Source organism: Mus caroli, unplaced genomic scaffold (genome assembly GCF_978045245.1).
Source record: "Mus caroli unplaced genomic scaffold, Mus_caroli_1 scaffold_11, whole genome shotgun sequence".
NCBI classification, from domain to species: domain Eukaryota; kingdom Metazoa; phylum Chordata; class Mammalia; order Rodentia; family Muridae; genus Mus; species Mus caroli.
Genome location: NW_028227266.1, coordinates 55,346,152 through 55,371,753, shown reverse-complemented (window position 1 = coordinate 55,371,753; position 25,602 = coordinate 55,346,152). Strand labels below are relative to the sequence as shown.

At 41.4% G+C, this 25,602-nt stretch overlaps 1 protein-coding gene across 2 annotated transcripts in view; it reads right to left on the bottom strand.

Annotated features, from left to right (window-relative positions):
* Ptpn9 (protein tyrosine phosphatase non-receptor type 9) overlaps window positions 1-25,602 on the bottom strand; it is a 70,533-nt gene that overhangs the window by 35,953 nt on the left and 8,978 nt on the right. For both annotated transcript variants that reach the window (XM_085844654.1, XM_021171943.3), the window contains exons 2-4: window positions 5,884-6,027; window positions 3,616-3,705; window positions 2,819-2,943 (exon numbers count right to left, since the gene is read on the bottom strand). In XM_085844654.1, coding sequence (XP_085700780.1) covers window positions 2,819-2,943; window positions 3,616-3,705; window positions 5,884-6,027 — 359 coding nt within the window. The remainder of the gene's footprint in view (window positions 1-2,818; window positions 2,944-3,615; window positions 3,706-5,883; window positions 6,028-25,602) is intronic.

Here is a 25,602-nt window from a genome sequence, read left to right as displayed (position 1 = left end):
CTACTGGACTTTCTGAGAAAGGTAGCTTTCCTTCACTCTCCTAAACTAAGCGAGCATTTCAAAAGTATCCACAGTCTTGAAAGTAGCCCTGAAGACTGAAGGGCTGAGAAATTCCAAACTGCTACTTAGGGAGTACAATACTACTGAAATGACTGGTCCCTACTCCTCAGCAACTTGTCATTTGTAAAATTCCAGCATGTGTAAGATTCCCATGTATCTCCCACTAAGCATCAACAGCAGAAGCTACAAAAGTTAACCAATCAGAGTCTCACTTTAGACAGTCTCTTGGCTACTCTCAATTTATAAATCCATAATTGAGGCCACGTAAAGCTATATGACACCCTATTTCTGAACAAACAAAACAAGCCAGGAAGTGATGGTTTATGCCTTTAATCCCATACTGGAGAGGCAGATGCAGGGAGATCTGTTAAGTTCAAGGCCAGCATGGTCTTCAGAGCAAGTTCCAAGATAGCCAAGTCTATACACAGGAACCCTGTCTTGAAAAAACCAAACCAAACCAAACCAAACCAACAACAAAAGCCAAGTCCATTCTGAAATTCTCTATGCAGCTCAAGCGAGCCTCAAATTCATGATTCTACCACCTTAATTGTCTAAGGTACTATTTTGTCTGACCACGATAAGTTGTGATCAGGTTTTTTGTTGTGGTTTTGTTTGTTTTTGTGTTCTTTTTTTGAGACAGAGTCTCTCCTCACAGCTTAAGCAGGCTTTAAAATCGTAGCATCTTCCCCACCTCCTAAGTACCAAGGTTACAACACGCCAACTGTTATTTTTAATTTTTTCTTATACAAGTGAGAATTTAGCCTGCATGTATGTATATGCACCACATGACTGGTAACCAGAGGTTAGAGAGGGTATTGGATACCCTGGAAGTGGAGCTGCCAATGGTTGTGAGCCACCATGTGGGTACTGGGAATAAAAATCTAGTCTCTCAAAGAGTAGCCAGTACTCTTTAACTGTTGAGCCATCTCCCTGGTACTCCAACACACCACCTCCCTTTTGAGGCAGGAAATCACCATATAGCTTCAGATAGCCTGGATCTCACTATGTAGACTAAGCTAGCATCAAACTCACACAGACCCACCTGCCTCTGCCTCCAGAGTGCTGGCATTAAAAGAGTGTACCAGCCTACTGGGCTACCTATCTAGCCACTATCTATCTACCCATCCATCCATCCATCCATCCATCATCTACCTATCTACCCATCTACCCATCCATCCATCCATCCTTCCACCCATAATCTATCATCCATCTATGCATCCATCCATCCATCCATCCATCCATCCATCCATCCATCCATCATCTATCATCCATCATCTATCTATCTATCTATCTATCTATCTATCTATCTATCTATCTATCTATCAATCTAGATATCTATCTTCTAGCATTGGGTATTAAACAGGGCAATAGACAAGTTTTCCACCACTGAACCATATAACTGCAGCTCCCGGACTGGTTTGTTTAGTTTGCTTTAGTTTTTATCAAGATAGATCCTCTCTATGTGGCCTTGGCTAGCCTGAAAGTTATTATGTAGCCAGGCAAACCTCAAATTTGTGGTGATACTCCTGCCTCTGACTCCTGAGTGCTAGGACTGCAGGTACTACTGGGCATGGCTTGTTTTATTTTTGTTTTCCATACTAGAGAAAGAACCTGGGGTTTTACACATGCTAGGCAAGTACCTAGCCCAGTATACTCCCAGGTTAGCCCATAGGGTTTTTTTTTTTACTTATTGTGTTTATTTTATTTTATTTTATGTGTATAAGTGTTTTGCCTACATGTATATATGTGCACAGCAGACTTGCCTGATGCCCATGGAATCTAGAAGAGGGCCTGAATCTCCTAAGACTGGAGTTACATGTGGGTGCTGGGAATTGAACCTGGGTCCTCTCAAAGAGCATCCAGTGCTCTTAATTTCTGAGCCATTTCTCCAACTCCCAAAGGGTTTTTGTTTGTTTGCTATGGCTAGGTTTGTTTTTTGAGTTTTTTTTTTATTTTTTCCGAGACAGGGTTTCTCTGTAGCCCTGGCTATCACTTTGTAGACCAGACTGGCCTCGAACTCAGAAATCTGCCTGCCTCTGCCTCCCAAGAGCTGGGATTAAAGGCGTGCACCACCACGGCTGGCTGGCTAGGTTTTTTTGTTGTTGCTGCTGCTGTTGTTGTTTTCAAGACAGGGTTTTTCTATGTAGCCCTGGCTCACTCAGAGATTCACTCTGCCTCCCAAGTGGTGGGATTAAAGGCATGATTCATCACCACCCAGTCCCCAGAGAATTTTAACATGAACAAAACTAACAAACAGATGACCTAAGCCTAGTGACATGGGCCTGGAATCTCTACTGTCTGAAATGCTGAGGCAGGAGAACACTAAGTTCGTATGGGTAACTAAGTCAGACTGTATCTCAAAGTTAAAGGGAAAAAAGAAATAATTAGGACATAAGCTAATGATAGAGCATATGCCTTAGCATGTGGAAGCCCTACACACCCACACACCCATCCACACCCACACCCACTCAACAGAGTTCCTTTCCTCCATCAAATAAACCATCCTCAGTGTATTAGCAATTGTTATGAATTATCTCTCTCAGCTTTTGTTAATCCTAAAATAAGCAAGGTGACACAAAGGAGCACAGCATCCTAATGACACCAGAAACACACTCTTAAACATAGGAGTTGCTTTCTACTTAGACTGTCCAGGCTGTGTCCTAGGGACAATGGTGACAGCACTTCTGAGTTTAATCAATTCACAGACTGTCACTTTCCTAAATGAGGTAGACACCCACAAAATAGTCTTACTGCTTACCTGTCCACAGCTCTGTCTAGCAGGTAAAACAAAGCTTGGAGTACCACGTGCTGGACAGACTTGTGGGGATGATGTAACCTGGCAGTGAAAAGGGCAATGGAGGCTCCAGTTGGGTCTCGAACATTCTAAAACAGATAAATCCGGGAATATTGAGAAGTGAAAAGACAATCACAGGAATTTTTTAGACTTATTATCCTGCATAATGACACATGAAGAAAAGAGCTACTAACAAAACTTCCTTGGTTTGTGTCTATTCTTCCATAAAGGGAGCAGTGTTATTATAACCCCAGGCCTGGTTCTCTCAGCATTCCCTTGAACCATATTCTTGTGGCTTTAAAAAATGTCACATTTTCTTCAGCTGCAGAGGAATCAAAGGATGATTCTCCACTGGCTTTATAACTAATTTCCCAGGCAGGATGGAGAGAAACAGATCAAGATAATGACTTCTATGCTACCTTAAACATATTATCACATATTTGTCCGAGAGGCCAAGAGATCAGGAATTAGTGGAGAGTTACCATTAAGTAAGGACGTGTTTTGATACATTATTAACCTTTCCCAACATGCTGACCAACAACTTTTTTAATGGATCAATGAAGAAAAAACTTTGTCTTCTGCTCCATAACTCAATAATTCAACTATTATTAATAATTAATACTTTTAATTAGTAATAACTCAATTATTATTAGAACAATTTTAGCAAAATGTGTTGATAAGTAACCTAGGCACAAAAATCCTAATAAGGCAACAGCCACAAAAGGATGTAACAAAGCACAAGATGGGTTCTACAGACTCACCAAGATAGTAAACTTCCCACTGAGGATCTCAGAACGTAGAGGCTCCTCATGAGGTTTCAGCTTCACAATGCCTTCCTTTCTTCTTGTTTCCTAAAAAGGAAACAATGAAAAGATGAATTAATATGAAAATATGACATATCCAGAACAATTTTATGTAGCCATCAAATCTCAGGGATGGGACATTAGAAATCAACTAACTGAACTGTGAATTCTTTTTTAGCATGCCTTAGCATTCCAGGGCAGCTAGCCGTTACCATAATTCCTGTCTACAGCCACCTTCTCAGGACCAACCATCTGTTCTGATGCCTCCAAGAGTCAACTCGAGTTTGGCTATTTAGAAATAATGATTCCCAGTGCAGATTTCTTTTCTGTACCAGCACTCAGGTGCCAGTTGCTTAAAGGAACTGTCTATTTGGGTATCCCAAAGACATGGACAAACTAAACCCATGACCTTCTTTCTACATGAACCCACCCCACTTCAATGTCTCCTAAATTAATTAATGTTACCAGCACTGATCTTGACATACAAGTCCCAACTCAGATGCCTCACTCATTTTCCTCACACACCAGCTTAAGCAGCTCCTACTCATTTGAACTCTAAATTTGTCTATTTTTCTCCATCTCCCCTGACATTACATGTTTAATAATACTGCCATTCTCTCTCCTTGTAAGTACAACAGTCTTTAAACTGAGCTTTCTGGCTCTTAGGTAATCAGTGAGATACACTATCCAAAAATATACTGTCAAAATCTTTCTGGAATGCAAATATGGAAAAACTTATCACATTGCTTATATCATTAATGGATTTCTCAGGCCTTAATGATCTGGCCTCATTTATCTGTGCTCTCCATCTCTTGCCATGGCTTGACTCCCACTCAACATTCTGGCTTAGCTAAATACTTTCTACCATTAAGGATCTGAACTATTGTTTTCTTCTATCTTTTGGTTGTAAACCTAGCCTTTAATAGCTGAGCCATCTCTCCAGCCCACATATTATCTTCTTTAGTCATACTTCACCAGTGCTTGATCCCTACTCATCCTTCAGATTTAAGGCTAGTATTCTTTTTTTTTTTTTATTGTTTACCCTCTCTTCTAAGTAACAACTGTGGCATGGTTAATATAGTATGTATGCCATTAATATCCATGGAATAAATAAATGAGTACTGGATGAGCCATACGATAAGTGTGAGCTAATCCCAGTGCTTGTTTGTTTTACCAGGATTTCTTTTTCTTTTTAAGTATAGATGGTATCTCTTCAGAAGAAAATTCTAACCACAAAGTAACATAACATACAGCATTTCTATCAAAGATGCTACAATCCCAGAAAGCAGACATAACACAGAATCATTCTTAAACTCCCTTAAAAAAAAAATCTTAGCCAGATTGGTGGATCATGCCTTTAATTTTAGCACTTGTGAGGCAGAGGCAGTGTGGTCTACAGAGCAAGTTCTGAGACAGTCAGTCAAGGCTACATGGAGAACCCTGTCTCAAAAAAAAACAAAATAAGGTCTGGAGAGGTGGCTCTGTGGTTAAGAGCAATGACCGCTCTTCCAGGGGTCCTGAGTTCAATTCCCAGCAACCACATGGTGGCTCACGACCATCTGTAATGGGATCTGACGTCCTCTTCTGGTGTGTCTGAAGACAGCAACAGTGTACTCACATACATAAAATAAATATTCTTAAAAAAATTTTTTTTTAATTTTAAAAAAATTGTAGCTGGGCAATGGTGGTTCACACCTTTAATCCCAGCACTCACAAGGCAGAGGCTAGCTACACAAAGAAACCTTGTCTCAACAAAACAAAACAAAACAAATACCAAAAAGACACTAACAAGAATGGGACCTAGCTGACACTAGCACCAATATTTTCTTGACTAGCTCTTTAGCTCAAAGTTCATCAGAATGGCAGCTTTCTACAACTTCATGAGGCCTTAAAGTACAGCTATAAAATATACCAAACAGGTTATCCAGGAGGCAGGGAAGAGAGCAAGGAGGAAAACCCCAGGAAGGAGTGGCCATGGGATGGCATTAAGGAACTTTGTTCACCTCAGTTCTCACAGGTAGCACGCTGGTCTGCAAGCAAGCTTTGTGCACATTAAGCAAGTGTCTCCAGGAGCCCAACCTCAGCCCAGCCAGCCCGACCTCAGCTCTCATAGGATTGGTGGACACTGACCCACTTTTAACAAAATAAGTGAAAAGTAAAAAATCACCATGTACAACATAAAGCAGGAAAAAAATAGAAATACTTAGCTGGCCCTGAGCCACTCACTCTGTAGCAGTGGAACAACTCTACAGCACGGAGCACATCAAACTTTCTGGCCATGAGGAACTTGACAGCCACGTTCCAGGAGAGTGGAGAAACATTATACTGTACTGTCCACTTGTTGATCTCTTCAAGAAACTGCTTGGTAGCCTGTTTAAATAAAAAAAAATGAGGACAGTTAGTAAAAAGAGAATATATTTTAGAAACATAACAGGAGCAAGCAGGCAAAAATAAATTTTTTCCCCAAATGAGACTCATTTACATATCAAGTTTTAGGCCAGTCTGGTCTATATGAAATTCCATCTAAAAAAAAGTGGGAGGAAGAAGGGGAGCTAGAAAGACGACTCAACAGGAAAAGGCACTTGCCTCTAGCTCAATTGCCAGGTCCCATATGGAGGACCCTACAAACTGTCCTCTGAACCCCACGTGCCATAGATGTGCATGTATGCACACAGACAAATAAATTTAAAAAGTAATTTTAAATTTTAATTTAAAAACATTGTCTTAGCTGGGCGTGGTGGCGCACGCCTTTAATCCCAGCACTCGGGAGGCAGAGGCAGGTGGATTTCTGAGTTCGAGGCCAGCCTGGTCTACAAAGTGAGTTCCAGGACAGCCAGAGCTACACAGAGAAACCCTGTCTCGAAAAACCAAAAAAAAAAAAAAAAAAAAAAAAAAAAAAAAAACATTGTCTTAGGTTTTACTGCTGTGAATAGACACCATGACCAAGGCAACTCTTACAAGGAGAACATTTATTTGGGGCTAGTTTACAGGTTCAGAGATTTAGTCCATGATCATCAAGGTGGAAGCATGGCAGCATCCAGGCAGGAATAGTACAGGTAGAGCTGAGAGTTCTGCATCTTCATCTGAAAACTGCTAGAAGAAGACTGGCTTACAGGCAGCTAGGACAAGAGTCTTAAAGGCCACGCCTACAGTGACAACCTACTCCAACAAGGCTGCATCTCCTAATAGTGCCACTTCCTCATAGTGCATATATAAACTATCATAAAGGTTAAATTTATATAATTTTAGTCTTTACTGCTTAGGATAAAAAGTACAGCCAGTTCAGAGAGAGGACACAGCACTGGCATGCATGAAGGAGTAATGAGAAACCCCTCCTAGGAGGTGGGATTAGAGAACTCTGCCAGGACCCGACTTCTATTTTTTTTCATTTTAGAATTATTTAAATTGAGATATTATGCATGTATATTCTGAGTACCTAAAAGATCTCTGCATTGCTATTCTGTTCTAACTATTTTGAAACTTTTCTTGATTATTAATCCAGAAAATGATGACATTTCTGAATTTTAACTATACCCATAGTATCAGTCAGTCAACTCTGTTATGAAGTATCTACTCAGGTGGGTTTGGTAGCACTCAGGAGGCAAAGAGAGGCAGGAGGATCTCTTGTGAATTTGAAGTCTGCATGGTTTATATGGTTTATATAGTGAGTCCCACGACAGCAGTGGTTACATAATGAGTGTCTGTCTCAAAAAATAAAACAACAAAAAGATGGATTTACTCATAGAAAGGCATATTTTTTTCTTAACCTATGCCAAGGAAAAATATATAACTGAAGCTGCACTGGGCAGTGGTGGCACACACCTTTAATCCCAGCACTTGGGAGGCAGAGGCAGGCGGATTTCTGAGATCGGGGCCAGCCTGGTCTACAGAGTGAGCTCCAGGACAGCCAGGGCTACACCGTGAAACCCTGTCTCGAAAAACCAAAACCAAACCAAAACAAACAAAAACAAAAACCTGAAGCTGCTTCAGAGGTGTAAGGCCCAACCTACTATGTGACTATGGACTGGGGAAATCTCTCTTCACTAATTTTTCAGTTGAAAAATAGGGGACTATGCATTGTACACACCACAGTCCAAGCATAGAGGCAGGTAGATCTCTAGGAGTTTGGGGTCATTCTGTTCTACATATCAAGTGTGATAGACAGGATAATGTAATAGAGACCCAGGCCTCAAGGGGGGCGGGGGGAGAAAGAAAAGTAAGTGTTATACATGCCTGTAATTTCATCATTCACAAAGCAAAGAATGGCAAAAGAATTAATTGGCCCCAAGTTCTAAGACACCCTGGTCTACACAGCCAGGCTAAGAACTACATAGAGAAATCCCATTTCAAAGTTGAAGAAAAGAAAGAGGAAAGGAGGGGAAGAAACGGAGACTTGGGTGCAGTGGGATATATCTGTTACCCCAGCATTTGGGGAGGGGAAGCAGGAGGGTCAGGAGTTTGAAGCTCTTCTAGGCTCTAAAAGACTGAGTCATAGGAGACACTGTCAAACAAACAAAAAGAAAACAAGGGGGAAAGGCTAAGGGCTATGACCTACTTCAGAGACTTGGCAACAATTCTCCCTTGCAAATCCAATTCAAATTGCTACATACTGTTTAAACAACTATCAAACTAGAATCCCAGGAGGGTCAGCTTACCTTACAACACAGCACCTGATTCATACTCAATTTTCTAGGAAAGCACAAAAGATATTTATAAACCAGGGGAAAGTCCAAGGCCTGGAGTGCAGTTGAGTTTTTGAGCCTTGCAACTGAGGAAATGTAACTTATACCACTTCAGAAAGAGAAGCAGAAAAACTAACCAAGCACAGAGCCGAAAAGAGTCAAGAAACCGACCATGACGAAAAGCTTTCAAAGATCTCACTGTCCCACAACCAGCTGAAGCCAGACCACAGAACTGAGTCTCAGAGAAGACAACAGAACAAATTTAGAATGCTCCCCAAGAACATTTGTGTTCTATCTGTAGAGTGGCCAGCATCGGAATGAGGAAAGAAAGAAAAAAATAAAAGCAGGCATGGATGCCTAAACAAAGCCCCAGTCAGTCAGGAAGGTCCCCAAGAACTTCTCAAATGGGGTATGCTTTTTGGTGAATACATCACCTTTGACTCTTTTCTTGAAAGGGTCTCACTGTGTAGCTCTGGCAGCTGGAAACTCACTATGTAGACCAGGCTGGTATGGAACTCAGAGATCTTCCTATCTCTGCATTCCAAATGCTGGGATTAAATGCATTTGCAGCCACATCCACTTTAACACATCACCTTTTGAATCTAGTCTTTTTTTTTTTTAATTTATTTATTTTATGTATATGAATACACTGTAGCTGTCTTCAGACACACCAGAAGAGGGCCTCAGATTCCATTATAGATGGTTGTGAGCCACCACAGTGAAAGGGTCTCACTGTGTAGCTCTGGCAGCTGGAAACTCACTATGTAGACCAGGCTGGTATGGAACTCAGAGATCTTCCTATCTCTGCATTCCAAATGCTGGGATTAAATGCATTTGCAGCCACATCCACTTTAACACATCACCTTTTGAATCTAGTCTTTTTTTTTTTAAATTTATTTATTTTATGTATATGAATACACTGTAGCTGTCTTCAGACACACCAGAAGAGGGCCTCAGATTCCATTACAGATGGTTGTGAGCCACCATGTGGTTGCTGGGAATTGAACTCAGGACCTCTGGAAGAGCAGTCAGTGCTCTTACCACTAAGTCATCTCTCTAGCCCCTAAATCTAGTCTTGCAATGTACTTCTAATATTGTTTGCAAATAAAACACTAGAGTAAAAAGAACATACCTTTCTCACTGCTTAGCTGTATGAACATTCATGGAACATTGTACAGGTAGAAAGAGGAAATCTGAATGACCAGGAGATATGATCAATACATACTCAACTGGTAAGATGACCCTTCATTGTGATAAATCATGCTGTAGAAGCCTGTTAGGTGAGTCTTACTATGGAGATGACAACCAAATGTCTATTTATTCCAGAAAAGTAACCAACTACAGATGAAAGTGACTACACAAAGTTCAATTTGGTAAGCAAATTAGTTTATTGGGATTAGTCACAGGAGCAGAGACAAATTAAAGGCAGCTGTACTACCCTCAACCTGGATTATAACACTGAAAAGCTGCATCCCTACAGCTCTATGTACAACTTTCATGCAGCACAACAGGTTAGAAAGCTTCATCCTGGCAGCTCTGCCTCCTGTCTTACCTCTAGCAACTGCCTGTTCCTACTTCTATAAGGTAGAAAAAGGGAAAACATTTCTGTGTATCTTGTTAGTTTCAGGAACTTTTTGAGACTTGTGAGTTGTTTACTTCCCTAGTCTCATGAATCTCTTCTCATTCCTGGAAGGAATGTTTCAACTTAGATCTTAAAACTTCTTGAGCCTTAAGAAACCTCCCTTTAGAACAGCAGTTCTCATCCTTCCTAATGCAGTTCCTTCTTTTTTTTTTTTTTAAAGATTTATTTATTTATTATATGTAAGTACACTGTAGCTGTCTTCAGACATTCCAGAAGAGAGCGCCAGATCTCGTTGCGGATGGTTGTGAGCCACCATGTGGTTGCTGGGATTTGAACTCTGGACCTTCGGAAGAGCAGTCGGGTGCTCTTACCCACTAAGCCATCTCACCAGCCCAGTTCCTTCTTTTAATACAGTTCCTCATGTTGTGGTGACGCCCCCACCATAAAATTATTTCAGTGTTACTTCAATAACTGTAATTTTGCTACTGTTATGAATTATAATGTAAATATATGATGCACGATATCTGATATGCAGCCCAAAGGGGTTATAAACTATAGGTTGAGAAATGCCACTCTATAATGAAATATTTGATCTTCCAGGCAACTGCTACAAAAGAAAGTCAGATACAATGTTTCACATCTGTAATGCTAGTGTTCAAGAGGCAGAGAAAAATATATCTTCACAAGTTCCAGGCAAGCCTGGTCCACATAGCAAATAACAGGCCAGCCAGAGAGGTAGTTTCAACAGCTTTCATACACTTCCTTCAAAGTACATCTTGCCCTTTTTCTTTTCTTATTTTTTTGAGACATAGTCTCACTAGGACAGCCTGGCTGGCTTGGAATTCTTTGTAGACCAGGCTGGCACTGAATTCATATAGATCTAGCTCCCTCAGCTCGAGTGGTGGGATTAAAGGCATGAGCCAGTATACCCAGGGTGCAATTTTTTTTAAGTCACTGCATAGACAATCTTTTATGTTTTTAATTTGTATTGTTTTCATATGTACTGAAAAATGAATGATATATTTATGGGGAATAGTATTTTTTTTGTGGGGGTTTTTTGTTGTTTTTTTTTAAGATTTATTTATATGAGTACACTTTAGCTGTCTTCAGACACACCAGAAGAGGGTATCAGATTCTATTACAGATGGTTGTGAGCCACCATGTGGTTGCTAGGAATTGAACTCAGGACCTTTGGAAGACCAGTCAGTGCTCTTAACCACTGAACCATCTCTCCAGCCCTAGTATGATGTTTTTATTCCTACACATATACACACATACATACATACTCATACAGTGTAGAATGATTAAATCAAGCAAATTACCTATTAACTGAAATAATTATTTTTTTCTGATGTAAAGACTTGAAATGTGTTCTTTGCAATTTTGAAATATACACCACCTTGTTATTAACTATAATTACAACCCTATGCAGGAGACCTAACTGTAACTTCCTACATTTCAACACCATCTCTCGATTCTTCTCATTCTCTACTTCTGGTGGCCACCAACCTAATCTCTGCTTATATGACTGTGGATTTTTTAAATTCCAAAAATACATGAGAACATGAAGTGTTGACCCTTCTCTAATAGCCTCTCAGCCTTTTGGCTGAGATCAAGTGTTCTTTTCTACATTTTGTCTTCTTTTACCAAACTCAGTTCCTCCAAAATTCTTAATGTCCTGCAGTTCCCTTAAGCTGACCTCTGTCCCCCTGCTGGTCAGGATGTTGTTCTTGGCTTTAAGTACAGGAACAATTCCTCCTGATTTGGTTGTACAAGGCCCTGCATGAAGAGAGACCAATGTACTGTAAACAGTGATGTGATATTTACAGATACAAACACAGACACACCACCTGTTCTGTTCAGCCTCAGCCTCCTGCATCTCCATCCCTCTGATGAAATAGATTAACCCCTGAAAGAAGTCAAATAGGTGGTCTCATATTCACAGTCTTTCTAGACAGATTTATATATTTTCTTACACATGGATTTTGCACAACTAGTCAGTTGTATACACACACACATGTACATACATACATACATACATATACATATCACATATCCATACATACACACAAATAATCACTGGTTGCCCTATTGACTACCAGAAAAATATGTCCTAGTGACTCTGACAAGCAACATATTCTTCATGATGGATAACTGAAATTCTTCAAATTAATATTTAATGTATTTCCTGGTGAAAAAAGGAATGGGCCAAAAGATGAGTCACAGCTTAGAAACTATTTCAGCTGAAGGTCAATGTTGGAATAAATCTTGGCTTCTAAGTAGTTGCAAGGGGTCACAGTTCAAACAGCACTGCCCTTCCTTTGGGAAAAGATCTAACCTACCAAAAATCAGTACTATCACTTACATGCATTTCCTGCCTGTTTCCCCATCTTTCCTTCACTGTAAATTATTGCCCTTTTGGTGTCTATTAATCCCTCTTAGTTCACATCAATCTCCCAGGTAACTGAAGAAACAGGATCTAAACAAACACACAAACTTGCAACACTGCTGCAAGTTCACTAATTTCTAAACTAAACCTACATTTTTCTATTACATCTGTTGCAGGCTGGGTATGGCGGTTCTCTAGAATAGAGAACTTTAGAATCCATGTTTTCTAGAGTATCAGCCAGAGCTCTTAACCACTGAGCCATATCTACAGCCCACTTTTTTTAGATTTTTAAAGAAATGACACCATAGCATGGCAGTGGTGCCACACGCCTTTAGTCCCAGAACTCGGGAGGCAGAGACAGGCAGATTTCTGAATTTGAGGCCAGCCTGGTCTACAAAGTGAGTTCCAGGACAGCCAGGACTATACAGAGAAACCCTGTCTTGGAAAAAAAAAAGAAAAAAAAAGGAAATGACACCATAGCCCAGGCTATCCTGGAACTCACAGGTACTCCACACTGTACAAGAACCTAAGGGGGAAAAAAGCTAAGTACAATTAAAAGATTTACATCACACCGGGCATGCCTTTAATCCCAACACTTGGGAGGCAGAAGCAGGTGGACTTCTGAGTTCGAGGCCAGCCTGGTGGTCTACAGAGTGAGTTCCAGGACATCTAGAGCTACATAGAGAAACCCTGTCTCAAAAAACAAACAAACAAAAAGATTTATATCACACTGAGAACTGAACAATGGGACATGAAGGCTGAACAAAGCTTCCCTAAGCTTCATGCAACAAGGAAAGGCCAGAGTTAATTAGGCTATTAAACACGAAAAGCTCTTTAGTATTAATGACTTCCTTCCAGTGGAAGGGAGTAAGGCTTATCAACACTCCAACATCCAAGTGTTAAAGTCCCAATGTCTCTATCACCTGACGAATAGAAAATATCTATTCACTTAGAAATACTAAATTTGGCTGGGGGTGTAGATGAATGGTAGAGTGCCTGTGGCATGCATATAGTCCTAAAATGAATTCCAAATATCCACCTCCACACAACTTCCCTACCTCTAACACATACTAAAATGTGTTCTGTCCTCCTTATGGGAGACAGACTCCCTGGTAGGTAAACACGGATAGAGGGGCTGTAGTTAGATGAATGTAGTCAGTTTCCAAGACTGCCACCATCTTCCTTATCCTCCTGACTTGAAACAAAGACCTGGTAGCTTTTGTCTCCAGCAGTAGGTCCCCTGCTGGTAGACTGGCTCAACAAGTCAAGGACTGCTCAGGACCAGTCACACCAGTTGGAGATTAATCACCCATCCTGTCTTTAAGTGACCAACCCTAAAGTAGAGAGGAAATCTCTCCAGAGACTTTAAAAGCCCAGACCAGGAGAAGAGACAAGATTTCTTGGTTTGCCAAGTCCTCCTCTGAGGTCTCTGAATGTGTGATTCCTCACCTACAACAAACACATAGATGCATGACTGTGATCCCAGCACTCAGGAAGAAGACATAGAAGGGCTGGTTTTAGTAACCATTTGTGAAGCATTTAAGATACAACAAACATGAAACTGTGTGTTCAGCATACTCAACACAATGGTAAACTGAGTATTATTAACTATGAAGGCTCAGTGACAACACTTCTTGCCTAGCTTGTACCAGGGCCCAGGTTTAACCCTTAATAGAACAATGAAAAAAGGACATGAGGAAATGAGAGGAAGAAAAAAAGACTCACAGAACGTAGGCAAAGTGTCCAAGGTCATTTAACTAATCAGTGGGTAAGCATGAATCCAAATGTTTTCAAACTTTATAATAGCCTTTCCACCCCACAAAGCAGCTTTGAGAACTACAAGGTATACAGTATACATCTCATAAGGAAGACTATATTAGGGTCTATATTGGTACACAGTTACTCCGGAAGGATATAACAACAACAACAAAAATGGTAACACTTGCTATGTCAGAAGAAGAGTTGCCGCGGGAGAGGTGGGAACGGGAGAGCACTTTCTTCTTTCCCTCCTGCACCTTTATTACTCTCGGCTTCCAAATCCCTGATTCAAGCGACCCCTAGTGTAGTGGGGACGTACATGCAACCACATCTAGCTTGTTCCAGTAACTGTTTCTAAGTTTAAGCTATAAGATACACTTAAAAAGTAAAGCTAAGGGGCTGGTGAGATGGCTCAGTGGGTAAGAGCACCCGACTACTCTTCCGAAGGTCCAGAGTTCAAATCCCAGCAACCACATGGTGGCTCACAACCATCCACAGCGAGATCTGGCGCCCTCTTCTGGAGTGTCTGAAGACAGTTACAGTGTACTTACATATAATAAATAAATAAATCTTTAAAAAAAAAAAAATAAATAAAGCTAAAAAAAAAACATATTGCTCTTTTATAGCCAATATTCTATGTACTCTCTTATGGCATTAATTAGGAATTTCTAAAGATTTTTCTTTTATTATTTTATTATGCTACATGACTCGGAGGAGCATGTCACAACACACCGTGGAAATCAGAATAAAACCTAGTGAAGCTGGCTCTTTCTTTCCAGGTTCACGTACAAGTCTTGGGATCAAACTCAGGTCGCCAAGCTTACAAAGCAAGTGCTGTAACACACTGAGTCTTCTTGCCACCTTTGGCATGCATTTATTTGTTTGTTTTTTGTTAATTTAAAGGCACAGACTTACTATACAACTTTAGCTGACTGATAACTTTCCAAGATCTTCTAGCTCAGCTCTTAAGTACCTGGGCTACCACACTCAACTAAACATAATATTTAAAAAGAATTTCAGGGGTTGAAGAGATAGCTCAATGGATAGGAGCTTGCTACACAAACATGAGGCCCCAGGTTTGTGTCCAAGCACACAGATAAAAAGCCAAGCACAAGCCAGGAGGTGGTAGTGCATGCCTTTAAGCCTAGCACTTGGGAGGCAGAGACAGGCAGATCCCTGTGAGCTTGAGGCCTGAAGTTCTGGGACATCTAGGGCTACACAAAGAAACCCTGTCTTGAAAAACAAGACCTTCTCCCCTAAACAAACAAACAAAAAAAGCTAAGCATAGTAGCATGCATTTATAATCCCAGCACTGGAAGGTAGAGAGACTAGAAGATCTGGGGGCTTACCTAGCAAATTTAGCTCAACCAGGTACAGAAAAAAACTTTGACTCAAAAATTAATTATTAATGTGGGGGCTGGAGAGATGGCTCAGCGGCACCGACTGCTCTTCCACAGGTCCTGAGTTCAATTCCCAGCAACCACATGGTGGCTCACAACCATCTGTAATGTGGGATCTGATGCCCTCTTCTGGTCTGCCTGAAGATGGTGACAGTGTACTCATATATATTAAATAAATAAATCTTTAAAAACAATTAATGTGGAAAACAATAAAAGCCACCCAACATATAACCTCTTCCCCTACATGTACTTATAACTGCCCCTTTCCCCGCTACACACATAGCTAATTTTAAATTAAGTCAGGCAAAGTGGGTGTCATAAGCCTATAATCCTGAAATTTGGAGTCAATAAAGGAGGGTAAGGGGTTCAAGTTTATCTAAGCCACTTAGAAAATTTAAGGCCAATCTGGGTCACCTGAGGGACTAATGTCCCTGACATGAAGCAAGCTGCCAATTAAATACTTTCTTTTATAAGAGTTGCCTTGAAGCCGAGCAGTGGTGACACACACCTTTAGTCCCAGTACTTGGGAGGCAGAGCCAGGTGGATTTCTGAGTTCGAGGCCAGCTTGGTCTACAGAGTGAGTTCCAGGACAGCCAGGGCTACACAGAGAAACCCTGTCCTGAAAAACAAAACAAAAACAAAACAAAAATGTTGCCTTGGTCTCTTACAGCAATAAAGCAAACAGTGACTAAGACAACTACTTTCACTCATGGGCTCTGCTTCACTCTTGCACTGCACTCTTAGCTTTCCTAGTATTTTGCTCTGAATAGTTTCCTTACCAGTATGTTCAAGTATTTAGGTCAGAGGTCAAGAACCTGGAAGCACCCAACCCTAACCATGTGGTGGAAGGAGAGAACAGGAATGAACACACACACACACACACACACACACAAACACACTCTACCACCACCACCACCACCATAAAGAAGTGCAATACTTTAAAAGTTTAAGAAAATAAACCAGAGTATGGGGCCATTTTCTGTTATACAATAAATTCTAGTTTGAGGACAGCCTAGACTACTTGAACCCTCTCTCAAAAGGAAAAAGACAATGAAAAGGTAAAGGGGAGAGAGTGCACAGAGAGAAGGCTCAGGAGTTAAAAGGCTCTTGCAGAGAACCCAAATTTATTCCCAGGCATTCCATGTCAGGCAACTCTCTACTGCCTGTTAACTCAAGCTCCAGGGGAACCTGACCTTTGACCTCTTGTACATCTGCACTTACGTGAACGTACCCACATACAAACATACACACATAATTTAAAATATTTTTTTAAATAGGGCTGGAGAGATGGCACAGTCGTTAAGAGCACTGGCTGCTCTTCCAGAGGACCTGGGTTCCATCCCCAGCACTTTCATAGTGGCTCACAACCATCTATACCCCCAGTCCCAAGGGATCTGATGTCCTCTGTGGCCTCCATGGGTAGACAGTACACAGACATACATTCCAGCAAACACAGACATAAGATAAAAATATAGTCTTAAAACAAGAAATCGGGCTGGAGAGATGGCTCAGGGGTTGAAAGCCTATACTGCTCTTCCAGAGGAGCTGAGTTTGATTCTCAGTACCCACATCAGGTGGCTCGCAACCCTCTGAAACTCCAGCTCCAGAGAAGTCCAAATCCTCTGGTCTCTGCAGGGACCTGCACTTATGTGCACATTCCTACAACCTCACACAGACACAGAGACGACACAGTGTAAAATAATAAAAACAAACAAAATATAAATGAAGAAAGGGGTGTGCTCACCCTGTTCTTTGGGTTTTTTAAGACAGGGCTTCAACCGGGCGTGGTGGCGCACACCTTTAATCCCAGCACTTGGGAAGCAGAGGCAGGCGGATTTCTGAGTTCAAGGCCAGCCTGGTCTACAGAGTGAGTTCCAGGACAGCCAGGGCTATACAGAGAAACCCTGTCTCGAAAAACAAACAAACAAACAAACAAAAAAAGATGGGGTTTCACTATGTTCCTTAGAATGACCTAGGGCTTCCTAAGGAATCCAAGCAGCTCCTGCTTCAGCATCCCTAGTGCTGTAATTACAAATATGTATGAGTGACCATACCCTTCCGAGAATATAGATTTTCTTGACTCAGATTCCAAAATTAGTACATGATGCTATAGAGGTAGGTTTGCCTCAAATTCAAGGGACTCCTTTTGCCTCAGCCTATACAATGTTAGCACAAACTCACAGTCAACTTTTCTCAAATGTCTGAGTGTTGCTAGGAAGTAGTTTTTCCATTGAGTGAAGTGATAACCAGTCTATTTCTGTTTCAAGTTAATGAATGTGAACAGAAATAACTTTTAATCATTTATTTTATTTTATATTACAAGGGATTTGCCTGCATATATGCATATGCATCATGTGCATGAAGTGGTTTTAGAGACCAGAAGAAGGCGTTGGATCACCTTGAACTGGAAGCTACACATGTTTGGAAGCCTCCGTGTGGGTTCTAGAAACTGAACCTAGGTCCTCTGGAAGAGCAGTATGCTTTTAACTGCTGAGCCTCCTCCCCAGCCTGGGGTATTTTTTTTTTTAAAGCCGAGGCAGGGTCTCATTTTGCCAGACTAGTTTTGAACATGAGCTATACCTTAGGATGGCCTTGAATTCCTCTGATCCTCCCGTGTTGACTTTGAGTGCTCTAATTACAAACATGCACCACCAGAAGGCCAAGTTTTAAAGATCGTAGTAAGTAAAACGGGAGTAATGGATCGTGCTAGGGCCAGAGCCAACCCTTAGGGAACTCACTTGAATAAATGCTAAACCTGTTAAGTAAAGACTTACACCTGGCCTAAACAGAAACAGAAACTAAGACAAGACATCTCTAGGGCTGGAGTTAAGATCACTTGCTGTTCTTACAGAGGACCAGGGTTAAGTTCCCAGCACCCACATGGTGGCTCCATCCATTAGCTCCCGTTTCAGGGAATCTGGGTCTTCTTCTGAACTCTATGAGAACCAGGCATGCAAGTGACACACATACATACATGCATCCAAAAACATTCATACACATAAAATAAATTAAAAAAATAATCTCTCATCTACTATTTGGGTCACAGTCTCTCATAGTCCAGACCAAAATATCACATCCCAGAATAAACAAATAATGTGCCCCCTAGGTCGTGGAACTTCTCGGCTTCTGCATCCTATTCCTGTCCCCAATCTCCATGCTGGGGCTGGTGATGCAAACACCTGTACTCCCAGCACTTGAGGAGCAGAGGCAGGCAGATCTCTTAGTTCAAGGCCAGCTTGGTCTACAAGATAAACTCCAGGCTAGCCTGGTATGCAAAGCAAGTTCCAGAGCAGACAGGACTACATAGAGAAACACTGTTTCAAATGAACGAACAAACAAACAAACAAACAAACAAAATAAAACAACAAAAAAGATGCTATCTCAATTAGGGGGAGGGGAAAGTGTCTAATGCTCAGCAGAGCTTAGGGGCTGAAGTATGGGAGTCCAGAACTCTAGAACATATGGGTGTAGCAGCTTTCCCCAGTCATCCCAACACTCCTGCGGCAAGGTGAGGCAAGAGGAGTGTCAGGATCCTTGAGCTACAGTGCAAAACCTAATCCCTAGAGACAAGAAAAAGAAGAAAAAACAAAAACAGAAAAAAAGAATTGGAGGCAAGTCTTTTTCTTTTTCTTTTTTTTTTAAGATTTTATTTATTTTATATATGTGAGTACACTGTCACTGTCTTCAGGATTGGATATCAGAACCCATTACAGATGGTTGTGAGCCACCATGTGGTTGCTAGGAATTGAACTCAGGACCTCAAGAAGAGCAGGGGGTGCTCTTAACCACTGAGCCATCTCTCTGGCCTTAAATAGAATAAACCCAACACTAACCTTTAGTTTCTAACTTGGTGCTGGGGATAGATGGCATATGACAGGATTCACTCCAGCACTCCAGCCGCATCTCCAACCCACTGAGTTGGCTTATAAGAATTCTTTCTAAAGCAGGAAGCAGACGCAGCTGATTCCAGGTCCCCAGCCCAGAGAAGTGCAAGCCTAGTAAAGTGTGACAGGAGCTTCTTCCCAAGTTCCAAAGAAGCAGGAACAAAAACTAGCTACTAGTTACTCCAGTAGTTAGGAAATAACTGAGAGTTGGTTTTATTTTGTTTTTAAGAGTCTCACTATGTAGCCCAGGTTATCCTCAAACCCAGCCCTTTCTCATACAAAACAAAGGCCCTGCCACTCTGAAGTTCCTCCCAGTCTTTCTGATGAGCTGTTATATGAAGGTATGCAGAGAGAAAATGTTCTAGAAATTAATCGAGAAAAATAAAATATGCTATCATCTAAAGTTTTAAAGCAGGATGAAAATAGGAAATGTAAAATAACTGATAAAAGACCAGAGTTAGGGCTCAGTTCCAGAGTACTGAGACTGTAATGAGACAGTCTCTCTGATATACAATGAGGCAGGCCTATGTCTTTTCCAAGAAGATAAAGCCATAGTTAGAAAAGTGTATTCCAATATACTAATCCTGTCAGGTGTGGAAGCTCACACCTGGAACTGAAGCTCTAGGGTCTGTAAATAATACGTCACATTCTAGGAAAAAACCTGTGGGTGCTTAATAATTACAAAACTCTTAATTCCAAAACTCAGGCTCCAAAATTTTAATAGTAAAATTCATACTTCACTCTTATTTCCAAATATACTTAAACCCAAATAACATCTCACCTAACTGCTGATTACATACTTAGTAACTGCAGTAATAGGCTGAGAATTCTTCACCTTTCCTTCCATTTCTTTTCTGCGTTCTACATAGGCGATGCCTCGGGAAAGCCTCAATTTAACATCATGAATCATTTGGTCCTTGACGTCTGGTTCCTTCCAGGGGGACAGATGACATTTAACACAGGACATGGAAGACTGTGGGAAAGGAAAGTTCTTAGCTACAAGAAAGGACAAACCCCTGCCCTTGGGAAAAGGGCCAAAAATCTTTGAAGTCCTCATTACAGCAGTTAAATATTTAACTTTAGCCAGGCGGTGCTGATACATGCCTTTAATCCCAGCTCTAGGGAGGCAGAGACAAGTGGATCTCTGTGAGTTCGAGGCCAACTTGGTCTACAAAACAAGTTCCAGGACAGCTGCTAGGGCTACACAGTGAAACCCTGGGTCAAAATAACAACAACAACAACAACAACAACAGATATTTAAAAGAGTCTATTATGAAAAAAACCCAAAGTATAAAATTAGAATTGATTTTTGAAAGCTATACTATGTTGAGGGAACAAGGACAGCAGAGGGGTAAGATGTAGCTGCTAGAGTTTTCCAGTATCATGGAGGATCCACAAGGATTCGCCACCAGAGGAATTGGATTTTAATAAGGCTTACAAGATTAGATTTTAGTTGTTGCGCCCAGAGATTGAGTTACCGTTGTTTCTAAGCTTGTGTTGTGTTTCCCTTCACACAGCCGCTCGTCTGGGTTCAAGAGGGAAAGGTACGGCAGCAAAGTGTGGGTTTGCCAGATGTGCACCACAAAGGTTGTGGGGGATTTGAAGCACGGGGCTGGCATGGCAATGACCCGCCAGTGGGAACCTAGAGAACTCGGTGGAGCTGTTTCAGGAGCTCCAGGCCAAAGAGTCTCCACAAGGTAAAACAGGTTGGCCGTTGCTCACCAGAGCGTGGCCGGCCAGGCCACCAAGGCTGAGCGTTGCTAGCGTGGGAAGTGCCAGTTCTTTTTTTTCTTAAATAGTTCCCACAACAATACTATAAAGAAGCCGGGCGTGGTGGCGCCTATAATCCCAGCACTCGGGAGGCAGAGGCAGGCGGATTTCTGAGTTCGAGGCCAGCCTGGTCTACAAGGCGAGTTCCAGGACAGTCAGGGCTACACGGAGAAACCCTATCTCAGAAAAAAAAACCAAAGAAACAAACAAACAAAAACAATACTATAAAGATTCAAAGTACTCATTTTCTCACATTCATAAAAGCCAGCACAGTAGAGAAACTGCCCAGAATACACAAATCCAAGTTTGATCCACTGCAACACACACACACCAGAACACTAAAAGGCTAGAGAGATGTCTCAACAGTTAAAAGTAGGTGCTGGTCTTCCAGAGTTCCAGTTCACAACTGCCTGTAACACCCTCTTCTGGATATTTCAGACACTCCACTCATATGCACAAACCTACCCTCGAACACACATATATGCATATAAGTAAAATAGACAGACAGACAGACAGACAGACACACACACACACACACACACATACACATATATATTATCAACCAGGAGTGATCTTTCTACTGGTCTACAAAGCAAGTTCCAGGCTAGCCAAGGTCACAAGTTCTCCCTGTCTCAAAAAATTAAACTAAATATTAATAATATAAAAAACCCCACTAAGTATATAGACCCCAGGGTGAACTGAAACAGTTGTTCCTCCTTAGGACTGTTTTCAGTAACTAAATCCCCAAAAGTTCAATATCCAAAGGAATGTAGTAGTGGCTAGCTCGAGTGACTGTTTACAGTCACACTGAGTGCTCCAGTGAGTCCTTTTTAGTACTTACAATGCTATGAGAGCTAAAATAAGGATTTTCTTGACAAGCTTTGCAAATAAACATTAATAGATAACTCATGGCAGTGATTTTCCAAGGCCAATCTGGGCCAGATAATGAAATCATGTCTTAAAAAAACAAGCAAGGAATGGTAGCACAAACTTTTGATATCAGCACTCAGGAAGCACAGATAGAAGAAGAGGAGTTTAAGGCCAGCCTGACCTATTTAGCAAGTTCTAGGCTAACCTGGTCTATAGTGAGAACACTGGCTCGATTTTTAAAAAATTTGTAGTTTGTTAAAAATTAAAAAAAAAAAAACCTAGTACTGAGTAGTGTAGATCAATATTAGATTATATGTTTAGCATTCGTTGGGTCTTAGGTTCAATCCTTAGCACTAATATAATAGGAGGGAGGATTCCAGACCCAGAAGGGGACAGGAACTCCATAGGAAGACCAACAGAGTCAACTAACCTGAGACCCTTGAGGCTTTCAGAGCCTGAACCACCAAGCAAAGAAAATACACAGGCTAAACCTAGGTGGATGTGCAGCTTGGTCTTAATGTGGGTCCCCTAACAATTGGAGTAGGGGCTGTCTCTCTCTCTGTTGCCTGCCTTGGAGCCCTTTCCCCTAGCTCTGCTGCCTTGTCTGGCCTCCGTGAGAAAGGATGCGCCTAGCCTCGCACAGACTTGAAGTGCCAGGGTGGAAGGGTACCCAGGGAGGCCCCCACCTACTCAGAGGAGAAGGGGATAGGAAGTAGGGGAGGGATTGTGGGGGGCAGTGACTAGGAGGGGAGCATTGAGCAGGCTGTAAAGTAAGTAAAAAAGTCAAATGAAATTAAAAAGAATAATGAAATGAATAAATTAGCCATCCACTAGATACGACAGCTCACATTTCTAACCCCAACTCTCCAGAGGCTAAGGCAGTAAGAGTTCAGGTGTTCAAGGCCACTATGTTGTGAGTTTCAGGATATCCTGGACCACATAGCAAGTTCTAGTACAGACTGACCTACACTGTAAGATAATGCCACAAAAAGATAATAATAATAACCCTTAGAAGTAGTCACTCTGTATGAATTAATATTTCTGTATCAAAAGAATCATGTTTCCTTTTTCTTTTCTATTTCTTGTTTTTGGTTTTTTTCGGGGGGCAAGGTTTCTCTGTGTAGCCCTGACTCTCCTAGAACTCGCTCTGTAGACCAGGCTGGACACTAACTCACCAAGCTCCATGACCACACACCCACCTCTGCCTCTCTGAGTGCTGGAATTAAGGTGTGCACCACCATCGCCCAGCTCGTTGATTTATTTTTTATTTGTATTACATTTTTATTTACTGTGTTTGTATGCATGTGTGTGCATGCATCACAGGACAGGATCAGTCTGGCCTCAAACTCTCCACTTTCTGTCTCAGTCTCCCAAATGCTAAGATTTTATAAGCTTGTTATCAGCATACTGGAGATTAATTTCTTTTTATGTGAAAGAATACAAATTATTGAAACCATTGTTAGTTGGCAATGAATAGAATTATAAGTACTTAAGAGAATTATCATGCCGGGCGTGGTGGTGCACGTCTTTAGTCCCAGCACTCGGGAGGCAGAGGCAGGCAGATTTCTGAGTTCGAGGCCAACCTGGTCTACAAAGTGAGTTCCAGGACAGCCAGGGCTACACAGAGAAACCCTGTCTCGAAAAACAAACAAACAAAAAAGGAGAATTACTATATTGTCCTACACCATCAATTGCTACTGGAATAACCATATAACCATGTAAGACTCTACAAGGCTATAGTTACTTAATTTAAGTATCATTATCCAGTTCTAGTTGAGTCACTATTTATGGTTTATTCCTTTTTCAGTGTGTGTGTATCTGTGTCTTGTGGGTCCAGGATGTCTGGCCAGGGAGCCCAGGATCCTCCTGTCTCCACCTCCCCAGCTCCTTGGTTACAAGTGTTCACCACCAACACCCAGAACTTCTTTGTGAATTCTGGGAATCAAATCAGGTCTTCACATTTACAAGGTAAGCAATTTACTAAATAAGCTATCTCCCCAACCCCTGTCCCCTCTCTGTGAAACAGGAACTCACTCTTTAGTCCAGGTTGGCCTGAAACTCATGGCAATCCTCCAACTTCAACTTTCTAGGTTGAGATTACAATGTGAGCCACCATGACTTTCTGTAGGCATACTTTTTTTTTTTTTTTTTTTTTTAGCTTTTTATTGAGTTCTTACAGCTACCACCCTTCCAACCTTTATTTCACCCTAGTCCATTCCAATCCCCCAACACTTGATAGGAAAGAGAAAGTTTGAGGGGAAATGGGGGCATAGACCTCTTTAGACTACTTCCTGCTGAGTAAGGGCTTTGGGTTCCTTGGGGCAAATCCAATCTCCACAATCAGGATATCTCCAACCAGCAATCCAGCAATCCAGCAAACCAGCAATCCAGCAATTGCCACCACAGGCCTCTCAGAGCTCTCCCACTTATACCCTCTCCAGAGCCCCCAGGATTAAACTATCTACAGCTGGCAAAAACCATACCCCTCCTAGAACATGAGACAAATCATAGTTTACAGCTGTGGACAAACTGAAGCAGCCCCATATCCTTATGAAACTGTATTTTTTCTTTACATTTTTTTGAGGGGGGAGTGGTAGACAAAGCTCACTATACACCCTTAGCTGTCCTAGAGCTCACTGATGCAGACCCATGGCCTCATCACACAGATCTATATGGCTGGTTCTAACCTGCAGACACTGGGAGTAAAGGTGTGCACCATCACAGCCAGCAATAAAACAAGTTTTGGGGTTGTTTGGCCAGGGTTTCTCTCTACATATTCCTAGCTGTCCTGGAACTAGCCTTAAACTCACAAAGATCTTCCTGCTTCTGCTTCCCAAGTACTAGGATTAAGGCATGCACCCCACACCCAGAGATAAAACCATATATATTTTTAAATTTCTTTTTAAAAATTTATTTATTTATTATATGTAAGTACACTGTAGTTGTCTTCAGACACACCAGAAGAGGGCGTCAGATCTCATTACAGATCGTTGTGAGCCACCATGTGGTTGCTAGGATTTAAACTTAGGACCTTCAGAAAAGCAGTCAGTGCTCTTAACCACTGAGCAATCTCTCCAGCCCCATAAAACCATATTTTAAAAAGCATTATCAACAGAGCTGAAGAGGCTCCATAAGTAAATAACACTTGTTTTTTTTTAAGCTTTTTTTTTTTTTTTTTTTTTATTTTTATTATATGTAAGTACACTGTAGCTGTCTTCAGACACACCAGAAGAGGGCGTCAGATCTCATTACAGATGGTTGTGAGCCACCATGTGTTTGGTAGGAATTGAACTAAGGACCTTTGGAAGAGCAGTCAGTGCTCTTAACCACTGAGCCATCTCTCCAGCCCCTTTTTTAAGCTTTTTTATCAATTCTTTTTTTTTAAAGATTTATTTATTTATTATATATAAGTACACTGTAGCTGTCTTCAGACACTCCAGAAGAGGGCGCCAGATCTCGTTGTGGATGGTTGTGAGCCACCATGTGGTTGCTGGGATTTGAACTCTGGACCTTCGGAAGAGCAGTCGGGTGCTCTTACCCACTGAGCCATCTCACCAGCCCAGATATCAATTCTTTGTGAACTGCATCCCAATCCCATTCATCTGTCTGT